General features: G+C 45.0%; 1 protein-coding gene across 1 annotated transcript; it reads right to left on the bottom strand.

The window, feature by feature from the left end:
- Positions 1-27,113, bottom strand: LOC117191274 (homeobox protein orthopedia-like). Its single transcript, XM_033396184.1, has 9 exons — positions 26,413-27,113; positions 25,543-25,830; positions 18,697-18,962; positions 18,003-18,158; positions 2,602-2,806; positions 2,375-2,500; positions 1,551-1,717; positions 1,425-1,486; positions 1-1,307 (listed from the first exon to the last, which is right to left on the bottom strand). Exons 2-9 carry the CDS (start codon positions 25,571-25,573, stop codon positions 1,073-1,075), a joined length of 1,248 nt encoding a protein of 415 aa, XP_033252075.1. The 5' UTR covers positions 25,574-25,830; positions 26,413-27,113; the 3' UTR covers positions 1-1,072.
- Positions 27,114-27,570: the final 457 nt, after the last annotated feature.

The following is a 27,570-nucleotide window of genomic DNA, read 5'->3' as shown; positions in this document are numbered from 1 at the left end:
TAAATGTGTTCTTCTATTATGCAAATCACGTTCAATATTTAATTTAGTTTACTATTTAATAATACGCATAGTTACATACATATTAAATGTTTTTCGTTTTTGTTTAGTTGGATTTAAAGTTAGGCTTATTCGATACAAGAAAGTCTATTACAAGTATGCAATAATCGTATGCACGTATATATAATTTTAATCGTATTTGTATAATTTGTAATTTGTAATTGGAAATCGTAAAAGTAATCTGAAACAGAACAGATTCAGAATCGAGTCGCGTCGCGTCTGCCTGACACAAACAGACGTACGTATTTTCCTATAGTTTGAGTTTTATTTCGTTTTATATTGCATATGTTGGTATCGTATGGTTAGATCAAGTGATAGCAACTGAACGGAACACTGCCAATACACAAAAACAACAACACTTACAAAAGTATAGGTCTACTTAAATACACTCCTTCTCCTAGGCATAAGTATGCTTAAATAAGTACGAACTAAGCGGAGAACTTTGAGATGTTCCCTTGCCAAAATTTATTGTGACTCATCGAAGGACTGCTCTCTCTATTCCGCAATTTAATTTTTACAATTTTCGTATACTCATACAGTAAATGTTATATTTAGTATCTAGATATATATTGTATATGCTGGAATAGTTATAATTTCCGTGTGGATGTGAATGTGCGTGTGCTTATGACTCTATTTTGGAATACATTCATATATATGGTTTTCTTTTAACAACTTGGGTTCCTCTTAGGTTGCCGCCTTCTCAAGTTTTGTTTCTCGTATACATTGTTTACATTCATTATAGTCTTTTAAGTCCAAAATACACTCTCTTCCCGGGGAATCCGGGTACCTCTCCGGTCATCCTTGGATGAAGAAATCAGAAACCAACAACGAAAATACATAAATTGTACAATACTCTAAGCATAGGAGTTGGTTATCTTATAACGCTTCGCTTCCACTCGCTTCCATTGCCAGTGGCTGTCAAATTGTTGGGGTTCGGGTTCGGGCCCTAGAAGTCATGGTTCCCGCAATGGGTAAAACCGTAATCCGAAAAGCTTTCAAAGCTTTTCAACAAATTTCAGTACACCGAATTGTGATGCTCGTAGTTGTTGTGGGCGGCTGCGGCATGGTGCAAGTACGATGGGATAGCCGTGGCGTTGAGCTCCGAGGCTCGCCGCCGCAGCGCTGCAATGCTATGTCCTCGCCACACGTCCTCGTCGGTTGCACCGTCTGTAGGCGACTGCATCGACTGGTGGCAGTGGAGTCCTTCCTGCTGCTGCTGCTGCGATGGAGTCGGCGGAGCCATCTGTAAGGTAAGCGGTGAAAGCTTTAGCTGGGGGTTGGAATAAAGCTCTCCAGGGGTTGTAGTTACCTGCTGCTGTTGGTGAGTCTGCTGCTGCTGTTGGTGAGTCTGTTGCTGCTGCTGCTGCTGTTGGTGAGTCTGCTGTTGCTGTTGTTGGTGAGTCTGCTGTTGCTGCTGCTGGTGGAGCGGCTGCAAAGGACAATGTAACTTAACAGTGGTGGGTGTCCCGGCTAGGTACTGGCAATAAACTCACCATGGACTCGCCACTCAGCTCGTTCTGACTGGCGTTTGGCTGTGTGGAGATTGGCGGTGGGGTCACCGAGGAGCAACTGTTCATGTTCGGCGGTGTTGTGGCGCTCGGGGAGCCGCTCGGCCCGCAGGCTACCCCGCCCACACTGTGCTGGTACATCATGGAGTCTCCTGAAGAGAGAAAACCCAGATTAATGGCTGCCTTTGTCTCTGTGATTGGTGCAAGCAGAGCCCGATTTCAAGTTTCAAATTTTATATTTCAACAAAAACGTGTAACAATGAAAACTTTGCTGCTGACAGCCAAAAAACATGTCTCCAAAATTTTAATTAGCACAGCTATACGAAACCAAATAAACGAAACAGAAGACCAACGAAATGCCTTTGGGTACGGGTGTTCCTGAAAATTAAACGACTGTTCGCTAATTGATCGAACAAATAAGCAGCCCGAACAGCGTTCCAGCGATCCATCGGCCCAGGGCATTATAAACCTTATGCGATGCGATATCGTACCACACAATATTTGGGGCTACCGAAAAAAAGTGTTATGAGTTCAAAGAGATTGTGTCGTGCCTGGTCAATTGTCGGGAGAACTGGAACTGGAAATGGATTGTATCGAAAGCTAAGCAAATACATCAGCAGAAGGAAACGAACGACAAAAGCAAAACAGAAATAATAGGAGTATTACCAATGAAAAAACCGAAAAAGTGTCAACGCTTGTCTTTTGTTCGTCCGAAAGTCAGATGGAAAATTTTCGGGGCATGTGACAGCTCAGATAATTCTGATATGGAGTGGGGGAGCAGGGGATTCAGGGCCTGACGCAACACCTACCCAGAGCATTCAGGCCGTAGTGCTGATAGCTGCCCGCCCCCAGGGCGGAGCCCATGTTAATGCCCGAGTTGAGGCCGCTGTTCAGCGAGGAAGATAGCGGCGACGACTGATTTAGCTGGCCAAAGCCTTTTCCCAATTGCAGCGATTAGTAGGGGATCCACAAGATACGAGATACGGGTTAGTAGAGATAGAAGTGGCGAGGAGCCTGGGCTGACTGATCCACTCACCTGCTGTCATGGGGTTGACCCCCACACTCCAGCGGTCGCCGCCAAACATTCCGGTGCCGCAGAGGCCGTCACCCATGGCTATATTCGTGATATTGGCCCCGAAGGGCGGGAGTCCGTGCGAGGGCAGCAGGGCTCCCGGGGTGCGGAAGACATTGGTGGTCTTCTTGCGCTTCTTCCACTTGGCGCGTCGGTTCTGGAACCAGACCTGGAAAAGACCATTGGAGGATGGTATTAGCTATTGGGCTAGTTTTAACCAACCAATATTGGAGTAAGGCTAGATGAAAAATAATGACTGGACCTGCGATCTACCTTACCGATCTAGACTTAAGTCATATTAATCTTTAGCCCAAGCATCTGTAATCCAAGTAGTATGCAGTTTTTTCGATTTCAAGATGGTATTCTTTATTAGCAGATAGTTCCATTGTGTGTGTATGAGTAGCATACACATACCTGTAACTTTGTGCTTCGGCTCCTTGTTAAGCAGCTGCAACCCCACCCCGCATCGCAAAACCCACTCCAAAATCTGCCTCCTACATGGTCTTAATCGAGATCAATTACCGTCGTGACAGTCGAAACATGTCTCGAAACACGCACACATGCGAGTATTGTACAAGCAGATTTACATGCGCATAAATTCCATATGTAAATTCTTCATCCATATGCAGAGAACAAGGCCATCAGCTATTTGGCGAGAAATCCGCCCAAGCCCCAACCCCAACCCCAAACCCCACCACAGCCACAGACCCTCTCCAACAGGTACCGCATCTTTGGTCATCGCCAGGACAATGACGGGACTGGCCCTTCGATACGTTTTTGTCTTATGTATACTGTGTTCGCTTCAAATTGGCATTTCCATATGCATAAGAACGGAGAGCGGAGCCGGGCCACGTAGACATGTTGAGGTTTTGACATTTACAAGGCAGAACACGAACACAAGCATTCCAAGCACACACCCAAGCTCCGGGTCGGGGGGCCAAAGTGTTGCCTATATCTAGGGGCCGGAGCCAGACCGTATGAGAACCTCCGATTGGAATATCTCCACTTTTAACTTTCTGCTTTTCTAAAGTGCTTTTTTTGTTTTGTTTGTTGCTGATTTCCACAATCTTTTTGCAGGCGGAAAATGAGAAAACAAAGTCCCAGCGAGTGAATGACTAGTGACATGAAAACGATTTTTCCGCCATCAAGGCATCAGGCCGTTCGCATCCACATCACTCGAAAGTCGGGTTGACAACTTAACCGTTATACACACACCTTTACCCACTCTTACTACTATATATAAATATAAACAGTGATATAGAATTTATAAATCCCAGCATTCGTGGCAAATCTTGAGCTGTCACCGACTGTCGACTGTTTCTGTCTGAGTGCGCCAGACGAATGGCAAAGGAATACCAGGACCAAACAGAGAGCCACACACAGGAAACAGGATAGACAGGGACAGTGAATGTACAGGAGAAAGAGAGAGTGAGAGAGTCTGAGTGAGAAAGAAAAATGGCAAGTTTTGCGCAAAGTAACTTTGCTTGTAAGGCCTTCTGATGCTTCTGGCTTCAGATGGTCCCTGGGGGGTTTGTCATATGTCGGACAACGGCAGACACCACCGAAGAGAACTCCACTCCACTCAAGCTCGACCGAACAGAACTGGACTAAGCTAAACAGAAATGAACTATCACAGGTTGGCTGGATGGTATGCCAGGGACGCTAATGTGCCACATTGTGGAAAAGATAAAGGGTGGGGGGAGGGTGTGTCGGCGACCTTGACTTGTTTACGTTTTTTACGTGTTTATGCCTCGCTCTCTATTCATAAACTTTTAATTTAATAATTTAAGACAATGTCTGACTGTCTGCCCTCCTGCTCTCTCTATCTCTCTCTCTCTCTCTCTCTCTCATTCTCTTTATCTCTTTCTGTAGCTACCTCTCTCTCTACCACTTGCTACCTCTTTCTGCCGCATTGAGTTTGGCAAATTAAATATGCTTGCTGCTTTTATTTTGCTTGCCACATTCGTGAGTGCCAGAACACACCTACGCAGCAGGACAGAACACGAACGGAAACAAGGCGGAGAGGAAGAAGAGGAAACAGAGGAAGAAGCCAACAGCAAAAAGCAAAAGTCATTGCCTTCCGTTGGCCTGGTCTAAGGTTGAGGGCTGGGGGCTGAGATAGCCATTAAATTGGCATAACGTGCATGACGTGCCCGGCACGTAAATAGGCGTTAAAATGTCGGTTAAACAAAACAATTATTTGTTATGCCCAATATCCCTGCCACCATCTATGCTAGAATGTGTGTGTGCGTGCGTCTACTTTTATGGGAGGGTGTGTGCGGACACAAAAAACAACATGCGTTTGTGTGTGTATGTGTGTCTCCGTTTGCATTTGATTTGTTTTCCGCGGCTTGCTTTTTCCCTACCTTTTCCTTCCTTACTTGCTTTTTTTTTGGCTGCGCCCAATTTCAAGCGTGAATCCGAAAATCGGTATAAAAAAGAAAACCGAAAAATGCTCCTTATGTCGCGTTAAATTGTGTGTCTAAGGTAATTTTTTAAGCTTCACCCTTATGCATAAATTATCAGCCGCTGAGTGGCCTAACTCCCGCCCCAGGAGCGCATTGCTTCACTGATTTGTGTTTACAGGATACTCCCAGAGCGAAATGGTATGATGGACGAGTGTAGAAGGTTGTGTCAGGCCTTCACCTTCAGAGATTACTAAACTAGAGGTTAAGCTTTAATTCGGACCAGATATTTCTGTTTTAGATTCTGTAGATCTGTAGGTTGTTTTCTTATGTCCGGTTCCAGAAAAACCCCAGAGAAACACCCCACAAATCAAGTAAAATAACATTGGTATACCCGGTTAGATTATGGGAACCTGCTTTGCTTTGTTTATAGATTATGGTTTGTAGATTATACCCAGCATATGTGCATCCTATACACGAAACTTCTTCGGGATTAAGAAAAATGTTCCCAAAGGTCCCACCAGTTTTAAAACTTCCTTAATGAAATACTAAAAAAGTGTTTCATTCTATTTTAACTAGGTATATCATATTTCGCAAGCATGCGGCTATGACCTCTATATATCATAAAGCTGCCGTAAGAATGATTCGAAAGGGTTTCCCAATCTTCGACTGGATCTTAACTTTTCACTGTTAAAGAATTTATAAAATAAGCAAAATATACTGTAACTAAATTTTAAACAACAAATGAGTTAATGAGTTATAATATCAAAAACAAATAGTCAAGGAATAACTTTTGCCTAATCTCCCACTGAGGCAGTGAATGGATTTTTACCAACCTCAGTGTTTTTATTGTTTTTAGTATTCGATCACGCTCTCAACCCTCCGTCCGTACCGTACCTCCAGTCTCTAACAACAATCCTTCAACAGTAGGCTGCCCTGCCAGGCAGACACACAAAAAACAGAAGCCGACAAAAAATTTCAGCCATATGTTTCCCACAAAAGCATTTTCATGTTTGACTTTTAATTTTCACTTCACGACTGACACTGCTGCAGCTACAGAAGCAACAAAACCCAACAAATAAGAAAATACAACACCAGCAAAAAGCCAAACAAAGCGGGGAGAGAGAGAGTGAGAGAGAGAGAGAGAGGGAGGGAAAGGGGCCCGCAACTCTACATTTATACCCGATACTTAGTCAGTATGGCTCTCCTCCTGCAGACGCCGCAAATATTAAACGACACGACAAAGAGTGCGTGCGAGAGAGACAGAAAATCAGTCTGAGCGTGACGTCGGGCGCTGCGTAGCCACTGAAAATTGATTTCTTGCTTTTGGCTACAAAAATGATCCGATCTGATTCAGCAATCTGATAGATATGGTCATTATCTAAGATTCTGCGTTTTTAGTTTTCTCGAATGTGCAATATTGTGGATGCAACAGATTTTCGTCCTTTGTGGGGGCGGAAAGGGGTGGGGCGAAATTCTGAGATATACGTTTTATAGTGAGATCTAACAGAAGTGCGGATACCAAATTTGGTTACTCTAGCCTCTCTAGTCTCAGCGATTTGTGGATGCCCCAGATTTTCGTCCTTTGCGAGGGCGAAAGGGGGTGTGGCGAAATTTGGACACGAAACGGTCAAGGCCGATATCACAGGAGTGTGGATACCAAATTTGGTTGCTCTGGATCTTATAGGTTCTGAGATCCTTGAACTCATATTTTGCAATTGGCAAAGCCGACCATGAAACCTGTGTGTTAGAGAGAGACAGAGCGAGAAAGAATGAAATTGTTTTCTTGATTCTGGTTATAATTATTATACGATCGGGTTGAGATTTTACACTCTAGAACATATAGTCATTCTCTACGATTTTGCGTTTTTGGTTTTATCGTATCTTTAAAAATGTGGATGCCACAGATTTTCGTTCTTTGTGGGGGCGGAAGTGGGCGGGGCGAAGTTTTGAAATATTTTTGTAGCAGTGACATATCACAAAAGTGTGGATCCAAGACATCGTTGCTCTAGCTCTTATAGTCTTTGAGCACTAGGCGCTGAAGGGGACGGACAGACGGACGGACGGACGGACAGACGGACGGACAGACGGACAGACGGACAGACGGACAGACAGACAGACAGACAGGGCTCAATCGACTCGGCTATTGATGCTGATCAAGAATTTATATACTTTATGGGGTCGGAAACGATTCCTTCTGGACGTTACACACATCCACTTTTACCACAAATCTAATATACCCCAATACTCATTTTGAGTATCGGGTATAATGAGTCAAGTTTATGAAAAAGCAATTTCTTGCGGCAGGCCGCAGATATTAGCACCCTGATCCGGAAAGACCCGCAGCCGGCAGGGGAGACGACAGACCAAATGAAGGCAGAAGTCAGGAATTAAGTATCGGCTAAGTTACATGGCTATACCTAGGATGAGGGTGAGGTGAGGGCTGGGGAGCTGGAACTGCGGCTGGAAATGGGATAACAAGTGATTTTCTTTGATTTTATGGGCTGAATGGGTGGATGGTGTTCGCAGTTCCGGGAGGGTGGATTGTAAGGTCTGAAGGGTGGGTGTGAAAGAGCCAACGGCTTTTTATAATGAACCTGTTTATTGTGTCGCCCTTGCTGTCATCCAGCCCCTGCCAACGTTAGTCCCAGTCCCATGTCATAATGGTCTCTGTCTGTCATAGCGGACTGGCACGGGCACTGGCCCATCCTCGCGGCTTGAGCCTTGTTTATGATTTCTGCTCGGTTCGTTATGCAACATTAATTGCACATTATGCTTAATGGCTGATTTAACAGCTGTAAGGATAACGAGGCCAATAGTAGCAACAGCCTCAAAAGAATCCGGCTAGCTTCGAACGGACTGCAACTGCAGCCCGCAATTTCCATATGACAGGCAACACAACACGAGTACCTATGACAACATAGAAATGCACTTTGGCACAAAGAACCGCACTTTAACAGCCAATTTCAAAATTATCAGAGGCACAGAGCCGGATATATGCACATATACCCATGAGAGGGCATCGCATACTCTTGCTCGTTCAGTCCCGCGATAGTGCAGAAAATTGCAATCAAAATTCGATTAGTCTGCAGTGCAAATGTTATTCATCTACTCATCCTGCCAAAGAGACGGAGGACGGACGGAGGGCTAGTGCAGCTCGATCCCCTCTTAATAAACCGTTGATTGTGTAAAAGCCAGAAAGTGCAATAATACTCGTAATTTTCGGCTCGTTTTTATTGATAATTATACCCGATACTCAAAATGAGTATTGGGGTATATTAGATTTGTGGTAAAAGTGGATGTGTGTAACGTCCAGAAGGAATCGTTTCCGACCCCATAAAGTATACATATTCTTGATCAGCATCAATAGCCGAGTCGATTGAGCCATGTCTGTCTGTCCGTCTGTCCGTCTGTCCGTCCGTCCGTCTGTCCGTCCCCCTCAGCGCCTAGTGCTCAAAGACTATAAGAGCTAGAGCAACGATGTTTTGGATCCAGACTTCTGTGATATGTCACTGCTACAAAAATATTTCAAAACTTCGCCCCGCCCACTTCCCCCCCACAAAGAGCGAAAATCTGTGGCATCCACAATTTCAACGATACGAGAAAACTAAAAACGCAGAAACGTAGAAGATGACTATATCTTCTAGAGTGAAAAAAATGGGAATCAGATCGTATAATTATTATAGCCAGAATCAAGAAAACAATTTCATTCTTTATCGCTCTGTCTCTCTCTAACACACAGGTTTCATGGTTGGCTTTGCCAATTGCAAAATATGAGTTCAAGGATCTCAGAACCTATAAGATCCAGAGCAACCAAATTTGGTATCCACACTCCTGTGATATCGGCCTTGACCGTTTCGTGTCCAAGTTTCGCCACACCCCCTTCCGCCCCCGCAAAGGACGAAAATCTGGGGCATCCACAAATCTCAGAGACTATTAAGGCTAGAGTAACCAAATTTGGTACAAACACTCCTTTAAGATGTCACTATAAAACGTTTATCTGAAAATTTCGCACCACTTTCTTGCGCCCCCACAAAGGACGAAAATCTGTTGCATCCACAATATTGCAGATTCGAGAAAACTAAAAATCATAGATAATGACCATATCTATCAGACTGCTGAATCTGGATCAGATCGGATCATTTTTATACCCAAAAGGAACAAATCAATTTGCACTGGCTACGCAGCGTCTGTGCCCCTGCCCATCGGGCACTTTGGCACGCCATTTTCACACAAACATTTCAATGAAAAGTATCAACGAAATTGCTTTTGGAATTGCTTCATATGCCATAAACAGAATGCGTGCCAGTTTTTTTTGATGCTCTTTATGTGCATTTTATAGAGGGACCCCTGGCCTCCAGTCTCCGGGATTTCTGCTGTCTCTGGCTCTTTTTAAAGCTCTCCACTAAACTTACTCCGTCGTCCACAGGCCCCCTTCTTCCTCACTCTTTGCTCCTGCCGCAGTTGACACATTTTTCTGTTTGTTGCATATTTTCGTTTTTGGTATTTCAATTAAAGTTTAATTAAAATTTGCGATGCCATGGTTATACCAGAGACGACCCAGTCGCCTCAGGACCCGCTTCGAAGGCTTTCTCCTTCCAGCAGAGTCCTGCCCTTTGAATCCTGCTCCCTTTTTATGAGAATATCCAGTCTTATTTTATGAAAAAATTCAGATATGGGTTGGGCGTCATAGAAATTCAGCTTATACATACATCTCGCATGTTTCCTCCTCCGGCACCATCCCCATCCCCGCCCACATGATAGTGGCTCCCCTCTCCAGAATTCAGTGGGCTATTATTAGAGGGGCATTAAGCGGCTCAGCAAATAAATTAGTTCGGTCTGGAGTCGAGGCAATAATTTATCAATGCTCGCAGTGGGAAGGAAAGTCGTGAAGGAGCTCGGACGGCACTGGATTGGCCCGTACGGGACTGGTAGGGCCTGGATGGCCTGGACTGTCACTGGCCCTGCGCTTAAGCCAATCGATATTGCTTATTCCTGCTGAATCATAATAATTCAGGAGTGTTTTTATACCCGATACTCAAAATGAGTATTGGGGTATATTAGATTTGTGGTAAAAGTGGATGTGTGTAACGTCCAGAAGGAATCGTTTCCGACCCCATAAAGTATATAAATTCTTGATCAGCATCAATAGCCGAGTTGATTGAGCCATGTCTGTCTGTCCGTCCGTCCGTCCGTCTGTCCGTCTGTCCGTCCCCTTCAGCGCCTAGTGCTCAAAGACTAGAAGAGCTAGAGCAACGATGTTTTGGATCCAGACTTCTGTGATATGTCACTGCTACAAGAATATTTCAAAACTTTGCCCCGCCCACTTCCCCCCCACAAAGAGCGAAAATCTGTGGCATCCACAATTTCAACGATACGAGAAAACTAAAAACGCAGAAACGTAGAAGATGACTATATCTTCTAGAGTGAAAAAAATGGGAATCAGATCGTATAATTATTATAGCCAGAATCAAGAAAACAATTTCATTCTTTATCGCTCTGTCTCTCTCTAACACACAGGTTCCATGGTCGGTTTTATCAATTGCAAAATATGAGTTCAATGATCTCAGAACCCATAAGAGCTGGAGCAACCAAATTTGGTATCCACACTCCTGTGATATCGGACCTTGACCCTTTTGTGTCAAAATTTCGCCACACCCCCTTCCGCCCCCGCAAAGGACGAAAATCTGGGGCATCCACAAATCTCAAAGACTATTAAAGCTAGAGTAACCAAATTTAGTATCCGCACTCCTGTTAGATCTCACTATAAAACGTATATATCAAAACTTCGCCCCACTCTCTTCCGCCCACACAAAAGACGAAAATCTGTTGCATCCACAATATTGCAGATTCGAGAAAACTAAAAACCAGATCGTATAATTATTATAGCCAGAATCAAAAAAACAATTTCATACTTTCTCGCTCTGTCTCTCTCTAACACACAGGTTTCATGGTCGGCTTTGCCAATTGCAAAATATGAGTTCAAGGATCTCAGAACCTATAAGATCCAGAGCAACCAAATTTGGTATCCACACTCCTGTGATATCGGCCTTGACCGTTTCGTGTCCAAATTTCGCCACACCCCCTTCCGCCCCCGCAAAGGACGAAAATCTGGGGCATCCACAAATCTCAGAGACTATTAAGGCTAGAGTAACCAAATTTGGTACAAACACTCCTTTAAGATGTCACTATAAAACGTTTATCTGAAAATTTCGCCCCACTTTCTTGCGCCCCCACAAAGGACGAAAATCTGTTGCATCCACAATATTGCAGATTCGAGAAAACTAAAAATCATAGATAATGACCATATCTATCAGACTGCTGAATCTGGATCAGATCGGATCATTTTTATACCCAAAAGGAACAAATCAATTTGCACTGGCTACGCAGCGCCCGACGTCACGCTCAGACTGATTTTCTGTCTCTCTCGCACGCACTCTTTGTCGTTTCGTTTAATATTAGCGGCGTCTGCCGGAGGAGAGCCATACTGACTAAGTATCGGGTATAACTGTAGAGTTGCGGTGTCCGCAGCAACTCACAACGTTCCCCCTCGTTTTTGCTGGATCTGTGGCCTGACAGGAGATTGGATATTGTCTCTTCACAAGTACAAGTACGAGTGCGAGTGCGAGTGCGAGTACGAGTATCTCTCGGATATTGTTGCTGCTGGGCTATAGTCAAAAATCAATTGGCCGGGTTATTGCTTTCCTTGGCCCTCTTGTGGCTGCCAGGCAACCGGAGATGAGAAGACCACTCAAGAGGGGCCCGGTCTCCACCAAGCTGTCCCCTGGATATTGTTGGCCTTTGATGTTTGCCTGACTGGGCGGACGCCCTTTCTGCCTTCAGCATGTCTTCATTTTCAGTTCAAGCATCTTTTTATTATGATTATTGGTCCTTTCATATCCTTGGCGAGGACGGACTCCGACCTCTGATCCAACTCCCTCTCTGACTGCGGCTCTGAGTGGTTTATGGAAATCGCTTTTCGGACAATATCTTTTCATTCCTGAGCATATAAAAAATGCGTGTAAATTCATAAAATGCCGTCTCCGCGAAGCGTTCTCTCCCTCCATTTACCTCACTCCCGCACACATATACACACGCACACAAACACACAAATGCGAGTCGATTTATTTTATGTTATCTTTTAAATCCTGCTTTACGAGTCGGCCCCGGCAACACTTGCTTCGAGGCCCAGACCCCACCCCATTCCCAACGCCAGACCCCCATGGAGCAGGGGCCAGTCCGCTGAGACTGGCTCAAAGTCTACTATGCCCGTCTCTCTCTCTCCCTATCTCGCTCCGCGCTCTCCCTGTAGCCGTCTCTCTTGCTCTCCCTCTCTATTCGTTTCACTTGGAGAAATGTGTCGCACTGCCCTTTGATAGACATCATCAAAGTGGTTCTTTGGGGGGTTATTTGCGGGGGAACAACAGCCAATTCCGGACGAGTCCAACTTTTGATTTATGAAATAGTTTTGAATATTTGCTGCATTTCATTTTTTTTGCTTTTGGGGGGTTGCCGGGACAACTGCAGCCCCCACTTTCGAGAGGTTGGAGCGTGGTGTTATGGACCATGTGATGCAACCCCCGAAATTGTTTTTGGTGCATTTGAGGAGCATGCGCAGGTCCAATCCGCCCCCTCCACTCCTCTTCGCTCTTTCTCAATCTGCCCCTGACTTGCTCTGGTTTTGTCAGCTTTTGGGCTTCTCGGAAAAGTTTTTCAACCTTTTTTCGTGAATGGGTCTGCGTGGGGGTGGTGCTCTTGCCATTCTATCAATGGCAGCCTCAGTTGGAGCAACTTATCCCAGCTCCATGCCAGCGTCGTCTGTGCCCCTGCCCATCGGGCACTTTGGCACGCCATTTTCACACAAACATTTCAATGAAAAGTATCAACGAAATTGCTTTTGGAATTGCTTCATATGCCATAAACAGAATGCGTGCCAGATTTTCTTGATGCTCTTTATGTGCATTTTATAGAGGGACCCCTGGCCTCCAGTCTCCGGGATTTCTGCTGTCTCTGGCTCTTTTTAAAGCTCTCCACTAAACTTACTCCGTCGTCCACAGGCCCCCTTCTTCCTCACTCTTTGCTCCTGCCGCAGTTGACACATTTTTCTGTTTGTTGCATATTTTCGTTTTTGGTATTTCAATTAAAGTTTAATTAAAATTTGCGATGCCATGGTTATACCAGAGACGACCCAGTCGCCTCAGGACCCGCTTCGAGGGCTTTCTCCTTCCAGCAGAGTCCTGCCCTTTGAATCCTGCTCCCTTTTTATGAGAATATCCAGTCTTATTTTAGGAAAAAATTCAGATATGGGTTGGGCGTCATAGAAATTCAGCTTATACATACATCTCGCATGTTTCCTCCTCCGGCACCATCCCCATCCCCATCCCCGCCCACATGATAGTGGCTCCCCCTCTCCAGAATTCAGTGGGCTATTATTAGAGGGGCATTAAGCGGCTCAGCAAATAAATTAGTTCTGTCTGGAGTCGAGGCAATAATTTATCAATGCTCGCAGTGGGAAGGAAAGTCGTGAAGGAGCTCGGACGGCACTGGATTGGCCCGTACGGGACTGGTAGGGCCTGGATGGCCTGGACTGTCACTGGCCCTGCGCTTAAGCCAATCGATTTTGCTTATTCCTGCTGAATCATAATAATTCAGGAGTGTTTTTATACCCGATACTCAAAATGAGTATTGGGGTATATTAGATTTGTGGTAAAAGTGGATGTGTGTAACGTCCAGAAGGAATCGTTTCCGACCCCATAAAGTATATAAATTCTTGATCAGCATCAATAGCCGAGTTGATTGAGCCATGTCTGTCTGTCCGTCCGTCCGTCCGTCTGTCCGTCTGTCCGTCCCCTTCAGCGCCTAGTGCTCAAAGACTATAAGAGCTAGAGCAACGATGTTTTGGATCCAGACTTCTGTGATATGTCACTGCTACAAGAATATTTCAAAACTTTGCCCCGCCCACTTCCCCCCCACAAAGAGCGAAAATCTGTGGCATCCACAATTTCAACGATACGAGAAAACTAAAAACGCAGAAACGTAGAAGATGACTATATCTTCTAGAGTGCAAAATCTGAATCAGATCGTATAATTATTATAGCCAGAATCAAGAAAACAATTTCATTCTTTATCGCTCTGTCTCTCTCTAACACACAGGTTCCATGGTCGGTTTTGTCAATTGCAAAATATGAGTTCAATGATCTCAGAACCCATAAGAGCTAGAGCAACCAAATTTGGTATCCACACTCCTGTGATATCGGACCTTGACCCTTTTGTGTCAAAATTTCGCCACACCCCCTTCCGCCCCCGCAAAGGACGAAAATCTGGGGCATCCTCAAATCTCAAAGACTATTAAAGCTAGAGTAACCAAATTTAGTATCCGCACTCCTGTTAGATCTCACTATAAAACGTATATATCAAAACTTCGCCCCACTCTCTTCCGCCCACACAAAAGACGAAAATCTGTTGCATCCACAATATTGCAGATTCGAGAAAACTAAAAACGCAGAATCATAGGTAACCACATCTATCAGATTGCTGAATCTGGATCAGATCAGATAATTTTTATAGCCAAAACCAACAAATCAATTTGCACTGGCTACGCAGCGCCCGACGTCACGCTCAGACTGATTTTCTGTCTCTCTCGTACGCACTCTTTGTCGTGTAGTTTAATATTAGCGGCGTCTGCCGGAGGAGAGCCATAAGTATCGGGTATAAATGTAGAGTTGCGGTGTCCGCAGCAACTCACAACGTTCCCCCTCGTTTTGTATATACGTATGTACGGATAAAACTTTTCTGCATTAATTTTTGGATAGACAATTGAATTGCATTGAACTACGCTTTTCAGTTCAAATCGATGTGGCAACAAATCCTGTTAAAAAAAAAAAATAATAATAAAGCAAAAATTTAAAACTGAAAATTGACTTGATTTTTTCCGCCCTGTTCAGTTTATTCTTTATTTTATGTATTGAATATTTAGTGTAAGTCTAATGTTGTGAGATGCAGCTACGGCTGCCACTCTACATTTATACCCGATACTCAGTCAGTATACATAGCTCCTCTCCACCGGAGTGCGTACTCATTGCACTATGAAGAGTGTGTGAGTGAGAGAGACGAAAATGACTAAGCACGTGGACGCCTTTTTGTTCCTTCTGGCTATAATTATAATCCAATCTGACCCGGAATCGGAAGTCTGGAAGATATGGTCATTCTCTAGATTTTGAGTTTTTGGTTTTTTCGTATCTTCAAAATTATGTATGCCACAGAGTTTCGTTCTTTGTGGAAACAAACTTGATTCAGTCCGATATCATAGGAGTCTGCATACAAAATGTTGTGGCTCTAGCTCTCTTAGTCTCTGAGAACTAGGCGTCAATCAAGACAGGCAGGCAGACATGGCTCAATCGACTCGGCAATTGATGCTGCCGATGCTATATATACTTAATGGGGACGGAAACGATTCCTTCTGGGTGTTTCACACATCCATTTTTATATACCCCTCTACTCATTTTGAGTACCAGGTATAAAAACACAAATTTGGAATACTTAATCATCTTCAACAATCTGTTAGGGGCAGAGCCTATCTTCTTTCTAGCCATTTCAGCTAACCGATCATATAGCTGAAAAGTAGGGAACTAAATACACAAAAACTTCCAAGAAAGAGATGTAGTAGGGTCTCTAGAAGAGCTTCCTCAGACAAGATCTTGAGATATCCAGCTGTAAATTTAAGATTAAATCCGTTGCCAAGCGGTTAATTGGATATAAACCTTATGAACTTTTCAATCCCATCTCCTGCCACTTTCACCTGCAGAGACCTGCGCTGCCTTGGCAAATTAATCATGTGAGAAATTCATTTAGTGCCCAGACACACACACACAAAGGCACGTGCTGGGACGACGCTCGCTGCAACAAATTAATAAACAAACCAATAAATGTTAACATTCCAGACAAAGCCATTACAATGCTTTTGACAATCTCTCCGACAATGCCTTTGACAATGCCGAATCATGAAAAGTCAATTTTGCGGGTCATCTTCCATCCAAATTCAGTCCTCCCCAGTCCGCCGGCGCCCCCTGTGGAGATGTCACGTGTGACGAACAGATTGACCCGGACCCTGACCCGAGGCCACGTAAATTGTTCAATTGCTGCTGTGAAAACACAAATTAACAATTGCCGGGGAGCCTCCTGCTGGGCCCCGCCCTGGGCTTACGACTGTGTCAATTCCACCCCAACCCTCGGCAGATCCGATTAGGAAGGAAGTAGGAAGAGATGCTCTTCGCTCTGGCTTTTATGTATTTATTAAATTATATTTACCATAAATGGTGCTGTGTGTCTGTCGCTGTGAAGAAACTCCTCTCTTAGCCAGTCGGCCGCTACGTGAGCCTCATAACTTATGCATCTGCCACCCCCTTCACCCTTCACATGTGGAACTTTGACTTGATTTTTGTGGTAATACGGGTAGGAATTTTCCTGGAATTTAGTTGGGAGGTGACGGCAGGGAGCAGGGATCTGGAGGCTGTCTTTATGCCGTCATTAGCTGCAAATCCTGGTAGATTGATTTAGGGCCAGACGTGTGTGTGCATATCGAATGACGGTCGGACCTCTTGCAAGTGTGAAAATACATCCAATGCTCCAAGGAGCCACTAAATGTGTTATTTCAGTCTGCCACGGCCACGGCCACTGAAAGTGCCAGTGCCACTACCATTGCGACTAACAGCGGGCCAACTTAATTTATATGCTAATTTTATTAAACAACAATCCCGAAACTAATCCAACGGCCTGACATCCTCTAAGCCGCAACGACAACACAAAATCAAACATTAGAACAGCGGGATAGCGGCTGGAAGGAGAAAATCAGCCAAAGGCCGACGGCAGACGCCTTCAGCCTTCAGCCTTTAGCCACCCCGCCGCCTGCATCATCCACCCTCTCCCTGTGACAGTTACCTGCATTGTCCCTTGGAGAGGGGGGAAAGCATTAACAGGCAACACTGATACGCAATTATTAAAACAATTTATTAAAGTAGAACACATCCGGCAGGTTCGTACAGGCGGAGGTTGTGGGACAGGATCATCATGAAGATGTCGCTCGCCCCCGCCGAGTAGGCAGCAGTTCTCACTCATGGCTAATTGTTTTAGCCAGAGCAGTAGCAGTAGCAGTAGCAGAGAAAGAAAATCCTTCTATGGCCAATAAGACAAAGTTTTTGGCATTTATTTCAACCGCAAAACAATTCTCGCATTGCTTCACTGGCTGGCTGGCGAGAGACGTAAGAACAACCGGAAACGGAAGCTTCAATACAAATTTAATGAAGCAGTAAATTCGATTGTCCCATAAACAAAGGCCCGAGCGAATGCAAAGGACCACCGCCTAAAGAAGAGGAGCAGCGGGAGCCGGAGGAGAAGCATCCACAGAGACAAGTATAATAGCAGCAGTAGTAGCAGCAGCACAGGGGAGCCATGCCAGCCGCAAAAGGATAATGCCCGTTGTGCATGTGTGCGTGAGTGTCTGAGCTTCGCATAAAAACTTTTGCAGGAGAGAAACCAGAGCGAAAGAGGGGCGTTGGGGCGTTGTGGCGTTGTGGCGTTGGGTCGGCCGTGAACGCCTGGGTGGGGTCGTGCCTGAATGCCGGACTAAATGTGACTTTATGAGCTTTAATAAAGTATAATTTTGGGCGCTTAAATGGTATTCGGCGGAGCCTCCCAGCAGCCCAGTGCACTGCAGTGCCTCGTAAACTGCTGCAAGGAAAACTGAGAAAATATCCCCCCAATAATAAGAGAGCCGCAGACCCCTAATCCGCCCTCTTGGCTGCTGCGGTTTTGTGCAACACAAGTGAAATGTCATGTCAGCCCCAAAACGAGCTAAGCCGATTTCGGAGGGAGCTCCATCTGACAGCCGTCGAACCGCAGGACAAAACCACGTAAAGTGTGATGGGGCATGGTCAGGGGCAGGGGCAGGGGCAGCGCACTCACCTGGACACGGGACTCGGTGAGGCCGATGCGCATGGCGATCTCCTCGCGCATAAAAATGTCCGGATAGTGGGTCTTTGAGAAGCACCGCTCCAGCTCGTTTAGTTGGGCCGGGGTGAAGCGCGTGCGGTGTCTCTTCTGTTTGTTTTTGTCCAGGAGCTGTACCGAGAGAAACCAAAAGAGAAAAGAGAGGCACACACATGAATGAGATGTGTATATGTATGTGTATATTTATCTTAAGTACACACTAACTACCAAGGAATGCAATCTTCAAGCTACAGTACACTACAGTAGTACAGAACAGTTTAAGTAGGATAGGATTGGAGTTCTACGGTTCTAAGTATGGAAATCAAGGTACACTTACTTTTGGTTTTTATGTGATTATTATTACGAATATGAGTCATGGCACATTTAATAGGTTCATTACACAATTCAGAACACACACATTCACGTTTTTGGAAACAGATTTGCGTTTTGTATGGAATTTCGAATTGAATTGTATTTTATTTTTTTGTTTTTGTTTTTGGCATAGCAGAGTAGTATTTGAAGGGAAAATATACATCGAAAAGAACATGGATTATTAAAAAAAGTTTGGTATAAACTATATATCTATCACTTTCGCTCTCGCTCTGCTTCTCTCTTTCTCGCTCTCTTTTTCTCTCTCTCTCTCTCTCTCTTGCTCAGCTAATTCTCTCACCTGATCCTGTTGCTGCATGTTGGTGTTGCCGCTGCCACCACCTCCGCCTCCGCCGCTGCTGTTGTTGCCGCTGTTGTTCGCGTTGTCGCACAGTCCACCGGAGATGTGGAGGCGTGACACGCCACCTCCAACTGTCAGTCCAACGCCACCCCCGCCCGAACCGCCGAGATCAGCCAGATTCGGAGCACCGGGCAACTGTCCGAAGCTGTTAACGCCCGCGTGCAGCGCCGTCAGTGCGGCCTTGGGCAGATCACAATCGTTGGGGCCTGCAGCGAAATACATAAGATTTTTTTGAGGCTCAATAAGAATCGTCTATAATACTTTTAATTTCAAATTTTGTTGCGTTTCTGTTAAATTTCAAGTCAAGTTTCGATTTGGATATCGAATTCTTCACATCTACATTTATATTTGTTCCCCATTTGGGCAATTGTTCTTTTGTTGCTTCTTTACCAGAAGGTCTCTGCATTAGATATCTGTACGGTCAAATGTATCGTATTGATATTTCGGAATTTTGCAGTGCACAAAATTTTTTGCATTTGTTATAATTTGCTTTCAATAATGTCGAACTTCGTGGTCAATATTTAAATTTTGACCTTGGTTTTAAAGAGCGTGGTAATACACTGGATCATGTGGAAACTTATTTTGGGGGCGATGTTTCATGTGGCCATCGGTGTCGTTGCGGTGATCTGCAGTGCATAATGGTTGGGGGAGTCCGTTCCGCCTCAAAATATGATTCCAAATCGTGGCGCCCAACAAATGCGACAACCCAATGGAAGGCTGATTAAAAATCAGGGACTTTCCAAAAGCTTAACATAAGTATTCGAATGATCAATAGCTTACACCGATCCACTGATAGTTCCACTGATTAAAGGTCAAATTTTATAAACCACTCAACCAGCCACACAACATATAAAACACACGGAACTCGATGATGAAAGTTGCGTTTGTTGAATTATTGTTGAGATGTTAAATTAAATCTCTTAAAGTCTCTCGGGGGAGGGCTAATCGTCTGTCTACGGGTATTAATTAATTTTTTCGGTATCTACGCGGGGCTCTGGTTGGAAGCGGTAAGGTAACGACCTAGAGTATTGCTCGGACCGAACTGATGCGATCGGATAAATTGAATTTTTCAACAACCTGTCATTCAGGAGGAGAAAAAGATGCCAAAAACAGTCACAAACGAACGGGTGAGCCAGAGAGAGAGAGAGGGAGAGAGAGACAAACGACAAACTGAGGTGTGATACACACAGATACAGATACAGCAGCAGGCGCAGATACAGATACGAGACAGTGAGCGAGCGGGCGAGCGAGCGAGCGAGTAAGCGAGTGGTAACCCCTTTTCATTTCCTACCTTTTGGTCTCACTCGGCGACGTAACGTATCTGTATTTTGTTTTATTCCCATTTTATTTTTCCGTGTAGCTCATGTCAGTGAGTACCAGCAGCAACGGCAGCAACATACATCCCGAGAGATGGATGCAGAGTTGGCCAGAGTCGGAGGCCGCATCATCTTCATCGTACGCTTGGAATTTTTAACATGTACGTGTGAGAGAGACTCCGGCTCGACCCAACTCTTTTTCCCCTTTTTACCTCTTTTCACTTTGATTGTTGCTGTTGCCTTTGCCGCTGCCGCTGCCGTTGCCGTGTTCAACTGTTGCTACAAGTCAACAAAATACTCATCACCAGTGAACGCGAACTCTCGTCTTGTCCGCAGCCATAGAGTCGCGCACAACCTTTGGGGGGCGAGCCGGGACCTAGGACCGGGCTATAGGCGGGATGTTGTCATGATTGTCATTTGATTATGCCCGAAGTGAAGGTGTAGGCGGCTAGTGGCGGTGTGCAATTTCCAATGAAAGCGAGGCCGAAATGCAAATCCCTCTAAGCTGGAAAAAATCTGTCCGCTTTGACCACTCTCCTCCATTGCGCTTCCCTCCCATCCAGCTCTACTCGCTCCATTGCCCATTGCCGACTTTGATGTTGTCAGTGGCGGGGGTATGGCGGCCCTCAATGATTTTTATTGTTTTCGAACCGAAATTGTTAAAATTTCGGCAACATCAGAGGCAAACGAATCGTAGTCGAGATCCAAGATCCGAGCTCCGAGATCCGACCTGGAATGCAGTCAACAGGTGAACGAGTGCAGCCCAAGACGCCGCATAAAATCATAAATATAAGTGGCAGCAAATAAAAGATATGGACTCGAAGTTCAGCTGCCGGAGCTCCGCTTTTATGGGGTTCTGGTCACAAGCGACATTCCCTGTAAGCCGCTTTTGTTGTTGTCACTGGAGAAGGCGCTGCTGGGGAAGTGCTAATTTTTACACATACACCCAGTACGGCTACTGTTCATTAGCGATTTTCAGATGGTGACGTCCCCAATCGTGCCCCATCAGCCCCAAGCCCCACAACGGAAGCTGCATGAAGAGCTCTATATTGAAGAGGTGCCTAAGTCGGGTGGAACGTGGACTTTGACACTGCAATTGTAGCACACGATTGGAGCACCTAAAAGAAAGTCTTCGGACATGGCCTCTGTCTGTCAGCTCCCACCCCTAATGACTGCTATATTTTTAGAGCATTACGCAGTACGCACAGTAAACGGCAGTGCCAGGGCAGCGGGAGCTCAGGGGAAAAGCAAATTCAAACTCTGCTCGTGATTAGTAAATTTAAGGCGCGGTGTTAGGTGCGATATCTCCATCTCCATATGCTTTGTGATATCCATCCATCTCTCCATCCGAACGTTCACGCTCGATGGCCACATCTCAAACATGTATCTGTATCTACGGTATACTCTCAGGGGGGAAACGACACGTCGTTCTGTTGCTCTGATGCTCCAAAGAAGTGCGACTTTTAACATCCAACTGTTCCCGCTTCCTTTTGTTTCCTCAATTCAAATCCACATAGATACACACTCGAGCACATTTGGACAGCGTTTGGGCCACGTTTGGGAGCCATAAAATAGCGTCACTTCTCGAAATCGCACTTCCCTGGCAATGGGCAGCCATCTCCCCGCCCCTGCCCAATCGTCCAGCCACTCACTCGCTCCGTCACTCTGTCAGCCAGCAGGCTAGTTAGTTAGTTAGTTAGTTGTTTCGACCAACTTTGATTTTTTCACCTCGTCTTTTACAGTTGTAACACATAAATATTAAAAATAAACAGACACACATAGGACAAGTGCTGTCCTAACTGTGCATTGAGTATGCAGATCGAGGAGATGTACTCTCCAGTGGCCAGCAGCTAGGTCCATGTCCATTCATGTAGGGTCTTTAAGTTGGCTTGTACCTAAAATATAAACCACAGAGATTACCATTCTTCAATCTTCCTGTAGTTTAGTTATTTCCCGGTTTTTACAATAAAAACGAGGGGGAACGTTGTGAGTTGCTGCGGACACCGCAACTCTACATTTATACCCGATACTTAGTCAGTATGGCTCTCCTCCGGCACGACAAAGAGTGCGTATAAGAGAGAGACAGAAAATCAGTCTGAGCGTGACGTCGGGCGCTGCGTAGCCAGTGCAAATTGATTTGTTGGTTTTGGCTATAAAAATTATCTGATCTGATCCAGATTCAGCAATTTGATAGATATGGTCGAATCTGCAATATTGTGGATGCAACAGATTTTCGTTCTTTGTGTGGGCGGAAGAGAGTGGGGCGAAATTTTGAGATATACGTTTTATAGTGAGATCTAACAGGAGTGCGGATACTAAATTTGGTTACTCTAGCGTTAATAGTCTCTGAGATTTGTGGATGCCCCAGATTTTCGTCCTTTGCGGAGGCGGAAGGGGGTGTGGCGAAATTTTGACACAAAAGGGTTAAGGTCCGATATCACAGGAGTGTGGATACCAAATTTGGTTGCTCTAGCTCTTATGGGTTCTGAGATCCTTGAACTCATATTTTGCAATTGGCAAAACCGACCATGAAACCTGTGTGTTAGAGAGAGACAGAGCGAGAAAAAATGAAATTGTTTTCTTGATTCTGGCTATAATAATTATACGATCTGATTCAGATTTTGCACTCTAGAAGATATAGTCATTCTCTACGATTCTGCGATTTTTAGTTTTCTCGTATCGTTGAAATTGTGGATGCCACAGATTTTCGCCCTTTGTGGGGGCGGAAGTGGGCGGGGCAGTGACATATCACAGAAGTCTGGATCAAAAACATCGTTGCTCTAGCTCTTATAGTCTTTGAGCACTAGGCGCTGAAGGGGACGGACAGACGGACGGACGGACGGACGGACAGACGGACAGACAGACATGGCTCAATCGACTCGGCTATTGATGCTGATCAAGAATATATATACTTTATGGGGTCGGAAACGATTCCTTCTGGACGTTACACACATCCACTTTTACCACAAATCTAATGGTAGCAATGGTAATTCAAATATGTTCCTGCAGATGAAATATTGTATAACATAATATAGATCTGATTACACCCTTAATATATAACAAATACTCACGCAAAGTTGCGGTACAGCCTAATAGAACAGCATATTCGAATCAATCATTGCATCATAGTTATTCAGTTAGCAAACACAGAGGACATTAAATTATAGGGAGCTATAACAATCAAACAAACAAACTTTGAAACACACAGAGACACAGCCTCAGATACAGGTACAGATACAGGTACAGATACAGATACGGATGCACAGATACAAATGCAGATGCTTTTACACCTGGCCTGGAGCGGACATTTTAGTTGGTCTCTGGTCCAGACCAGGCCAAGCGACACAAAACGAAATGAAATGAAAACCGCACAAAGCGATTAATTAATTAAAATTGGCAAACATGAATTTATCGCGCAAGCAATTTGCACAATTTGCGCAAATCAGTTTGTCTGTTTTGGGAGCGAGCGCGAAATGCAAATATCTGCCACAAAATGTACGGACGTGGCCTAGAACGTGGCCGAGGACGAGGATAGGCCGGACTTGACCAGGATAGGACGAGCCTATGCACCTCTGTCTCTCCCTAATCGTCAGTTGCATGTGCAATGTGCATAATTATTGAAATTTGGAAATTGTGCGGTTTTTAGCAGCTGCCTACCAGAGCATAGGCTCCGGCATGGTCTCAGCACCAACACCAGCACCAGCTCCAACTCCTGCGAAGGCTCAAGCTCAGGTTCAGGCTGCTCCAACAACTAACCGCAACAGGGAACAGAATCCACAGCAACCGCAAAACATTTCAATACAGAATGGATGCCAGGCCTCGCAGTGGCGTGGGCGATCGTGGTTTGGGGGCTTAAGCACAAATTTCACTAGCTCCGGCCACCGCAAAAATACCAGCACACAAGGGGCGCCAGAGAGCGCGGGTTACTAGTATTGGGTCCCAATAATGAGGGTCCCAGAAAGGGGTATCCGCGAATTACATTTGCAATCACGAAATTAATTTAATTAATGCGAGAAACACCAAAAACTCCAGCCGAAAATGGAATAAAATGCGATTCAAGTCTCATTCACAGAGCCAGAGAGAGACAGGCAGTAGAAGGAAAAGTTCTCGCATTTCTTTTGCATGCAAATTGTCTTAATTGTGTGGACTTCCATCGCCATCTCCAATCCCTCTTTCCCCACCAGTGGTGCACAGGCACAGGCACCCAATATGCAAATGTTTTTGAATGCCCTGCAACTGTTGCCAGTCCTCTGAATCCTGAGGCCCCGTTTTGTTGTGCCCAAAAAAGGCATACAAAATTTATTATGGCAGCCCCTCGCACTGCAGGCGGGATTTGTGCAGGAGATTCCGCAATGCGAGTCATTGAAATTTATAGTTTTCCAGGAGGCAGAGTGGGGGCTGACTTTAAGACCCATTAAAGAGGATTTTTGTCTACCATAATTCAGCGTTTTGCGCCCTGGGTAGATGGTTTGACAATCGATTTTCTCGATTGGTCTCAATAAAGCACTTCTTTGCATATTTTTCGCACTTTCCCGGCAACAGCGACAACTGGCGTGTGAAAAATGGCAATAAATTAATAAAAGTAATTAATTACAGCGCGCCGAAGGATCCGGGGCCAGAATCGCCTTCCGGCTGGCAATAAAAATTGAATAAAAACGCAAACATAATTCATTCATTCAGAGATTCACCCGCACAATGGACTGCAGTCGGAGGTAGTGGTAGTGCCGTTGCGGTGCTGGTGCAGGTGCAGGCAGGGCTAACATCAAATTGATTGCCGAAATTGAAAGTGCTTGAACAATTGATCAACAATGTGGCGAAATCAGTTTGTTTGCAGCGTATTAATATGTTTTACAATATAAATATTAATATGTGCTGGCCAGAACGGTTTGATAATTATGTGCGTGCTCCCGCTGCACAAAGTAATTCACAATTTGCGGCATATTTAAAAGAGCAATTATATCAATTAACACACACACCCACACCCACCTGGGGAATTCCAATGGGCATGGGAATGGGAATGGGTATGGCTATGTGGGAATGGGAGTGGGAGAGAGCCTGCCGAGTTAGTTAAATATACAACTTAATTATTGCTAAATGCACGCGACAAGCGCTCAAGCGCCAGCTGGTTAGACGTCTCAATTATAGGACATTTAGCAGATGAAAATCTGAGATGCCAATCGGAAGATCGGAAGTAACTACAGACCACTCCGATACCCTTACCCACTCCTCATATAGACAGATACACGCCTGCAGGTGTGCTCAAGAAATTAGTTTAATTATGGCCAAGCGGTGGGGAAGGGATGGATTGGGATGGATTAATACACACGTTATTATATATTAGCGTAATTCACTTGCCGATCTTAATTACAATATTATATACGTACTACCCCCTCTCTGATCGCCTCTGTTCCGTCTGTTCGCCCACAGAGGGGAGCGGAGCGGAAAAACTACAATACAATCGAGTACTTACCCAGCACATTGGCCCCAAGATTGTTCAGCATGTTTGCCGAGAAGTTGCGTATGGATAATGTCGACAGCTTGTCGCCTTTTGCTGGTAGCCCGCTTGAATAGTGAAGGTCCAATCGTTTCAATGTCCAATTCCGAATTCAATTTGATTGAATCGGAAATCGTGTTTGGGGCAGAATCCCAGTGAGATGTTCTGCTCGTATACTCGTCTATCACAGTCCGTTTATGTTCGTCTTCATCTTCAGTTCGATTCACATTTCAATTTCTTGGTGCTGTTTCCAAATGGGAGTGGCTGGAAGCAAACATAGCTATTAGTATGTAGAGACTGATCTGGGACTGGCACTCCTAATAGAAGCAATCCCATATGTATTTATATCCATATATTTGCTGTGCACTTTAAGTGTAATATACAAAACATAATATAATTGAATCTGTTGACGTATGAGCTTTAAGTTTTGGAATCTATGGTACAAAAGATTAACTACCATGATCTACCATTCTCTCAATTTAACTTTAGGAGGAGTCTCGCAATTTTCTGACGAATACTTACTTACTTACATACTCTTCAGGAAATCAAATAGAAACCATTTCCACTCGTTCTTCACCTTGTCCTTATCCTTATGTTTAAACCAAATAAATAATTGTTCAGATCTGCAGTTTACATATACAGAAAGCCTAATTAATTACTACATCTTTAAAATGGTATGTCATCAGTGCTAACCCGCATCAAATCCCCATTCCTTTTCCGTTTTCAGCTTCGATTCGATTCCCTAGAAAACTAAATCCATTTCAGTTTCGTTAACCGCAGCAACTTGTGCAGACCTTCGATTGTTTTTGCATTGACTTTTATTGCTCATTTTGGCCTAAAACTTACCTACGTGGAGATCGACCTCCTCCGCCGTCGTCTTCTGCTGCTGCTGCTACTGCCTTTTTATGTGTGTGGCAAGTCGTTGGGTTAGCGGTCAGAGTTCAGTTCATAGTTCGGGGCTGACCAGAACAGACCAGGGTAGACGGCTGAGACGCCCAAACTGCCATAGTAAAATTATTTAAATGCCTTGACCATAAAAAAACCAAAGAAATTAAATCGATGTCACTTGGCCGGAAGTTGGAAAGTTTCCTTCGGCACGCACAAACACACAATCGCTAGCTCACTCACTCACACGCACACACGCACACATATAGCCATGCACAGGTAAAGCACGCAAGGAAACGGAAGTCGTATCGTTTATTGATGAGCTGTTTGACCGAACCCCGGGTCTTCCTCCCTGTCTTCGGGGGCGGTCTACTTCTCTTGTTTTTCGTTTTTGTTTTAATTGATTGCGTTAAATGCCGTCAACCTCTTTGATTTTCGTACATTTTCACTTTTATAAATCGTGTTATTCGGGTCTCAGTAAATCATTGTCGATCTTGGGAAAGTTTATCTTGACTTTAGCGACGGGTTTTGACTTAGGGTTTGAGTGTAGGCTTGAGTTAGGCTTTGGTTAGCGTGGCGGGACCGAACGTAACGGAGCAGAACGGAAACTACCGCGTAGCGCTGCCAAGGCGGACTCGCTTGCATTTGAGACAAGCGCGAAAAAATCAAAACGAATTGACTCCGGCTCTGATAACGTCGTCGACAGACATCGTCGCTGCCCTGCGCACTGGTGTCGAATCAAATCGCCTCCCATCGACCCTCCACGCAGCTCTGGTCACCCACCCCCGGGCTCGGATTCACTTGGCGCTACGAGACACTGTTTATCTTTCGCCCCCCCTGGCGTTTCCGCCTGCGGGGTTATCTCCTGCATTGATTTGCAAAAAAAACACACTAAATAGAAGCCAGAAGTAATCGGTGAGCGCGGAAGAGGGACAGCTACAAGCGCCAGCTGCCATCTTGCTTTCAGCCATCTTCCGAGCCAGAGCGAGATAACCAGCGATAGCTGTGCGCAATGGGCCCCGCCCTAGACTGTGCTCTGGCCAATGGGCGAACGAGCGCGAGTGTTCCGGGATTTCTCCAGTTTTGGCGCCCATTTCGATAGCCCGTCCTTGGGCCTAT

This window comes from Drosophila miranda (assembly GCF_003369915.1).
Source record: "Drosophila miranda strain MSH22 chromosome Y unlocalized genomic scaffold, D.miranda_PacBio2.1 Contig_Y1_pilon, whole genome shotgun sequence".
Taxonomy (NCBI): domain Eukaryota; kingdom Metazoa; phylum Arthropoda; class Insecta; order Diptera; family Drosophilidae; genus Drosophila; species Drosophila miranda.
Note: the sequence above shows the minus strand (reverse complement) of the source record. Positions and strands in the feature narration are given on the sequence as shown.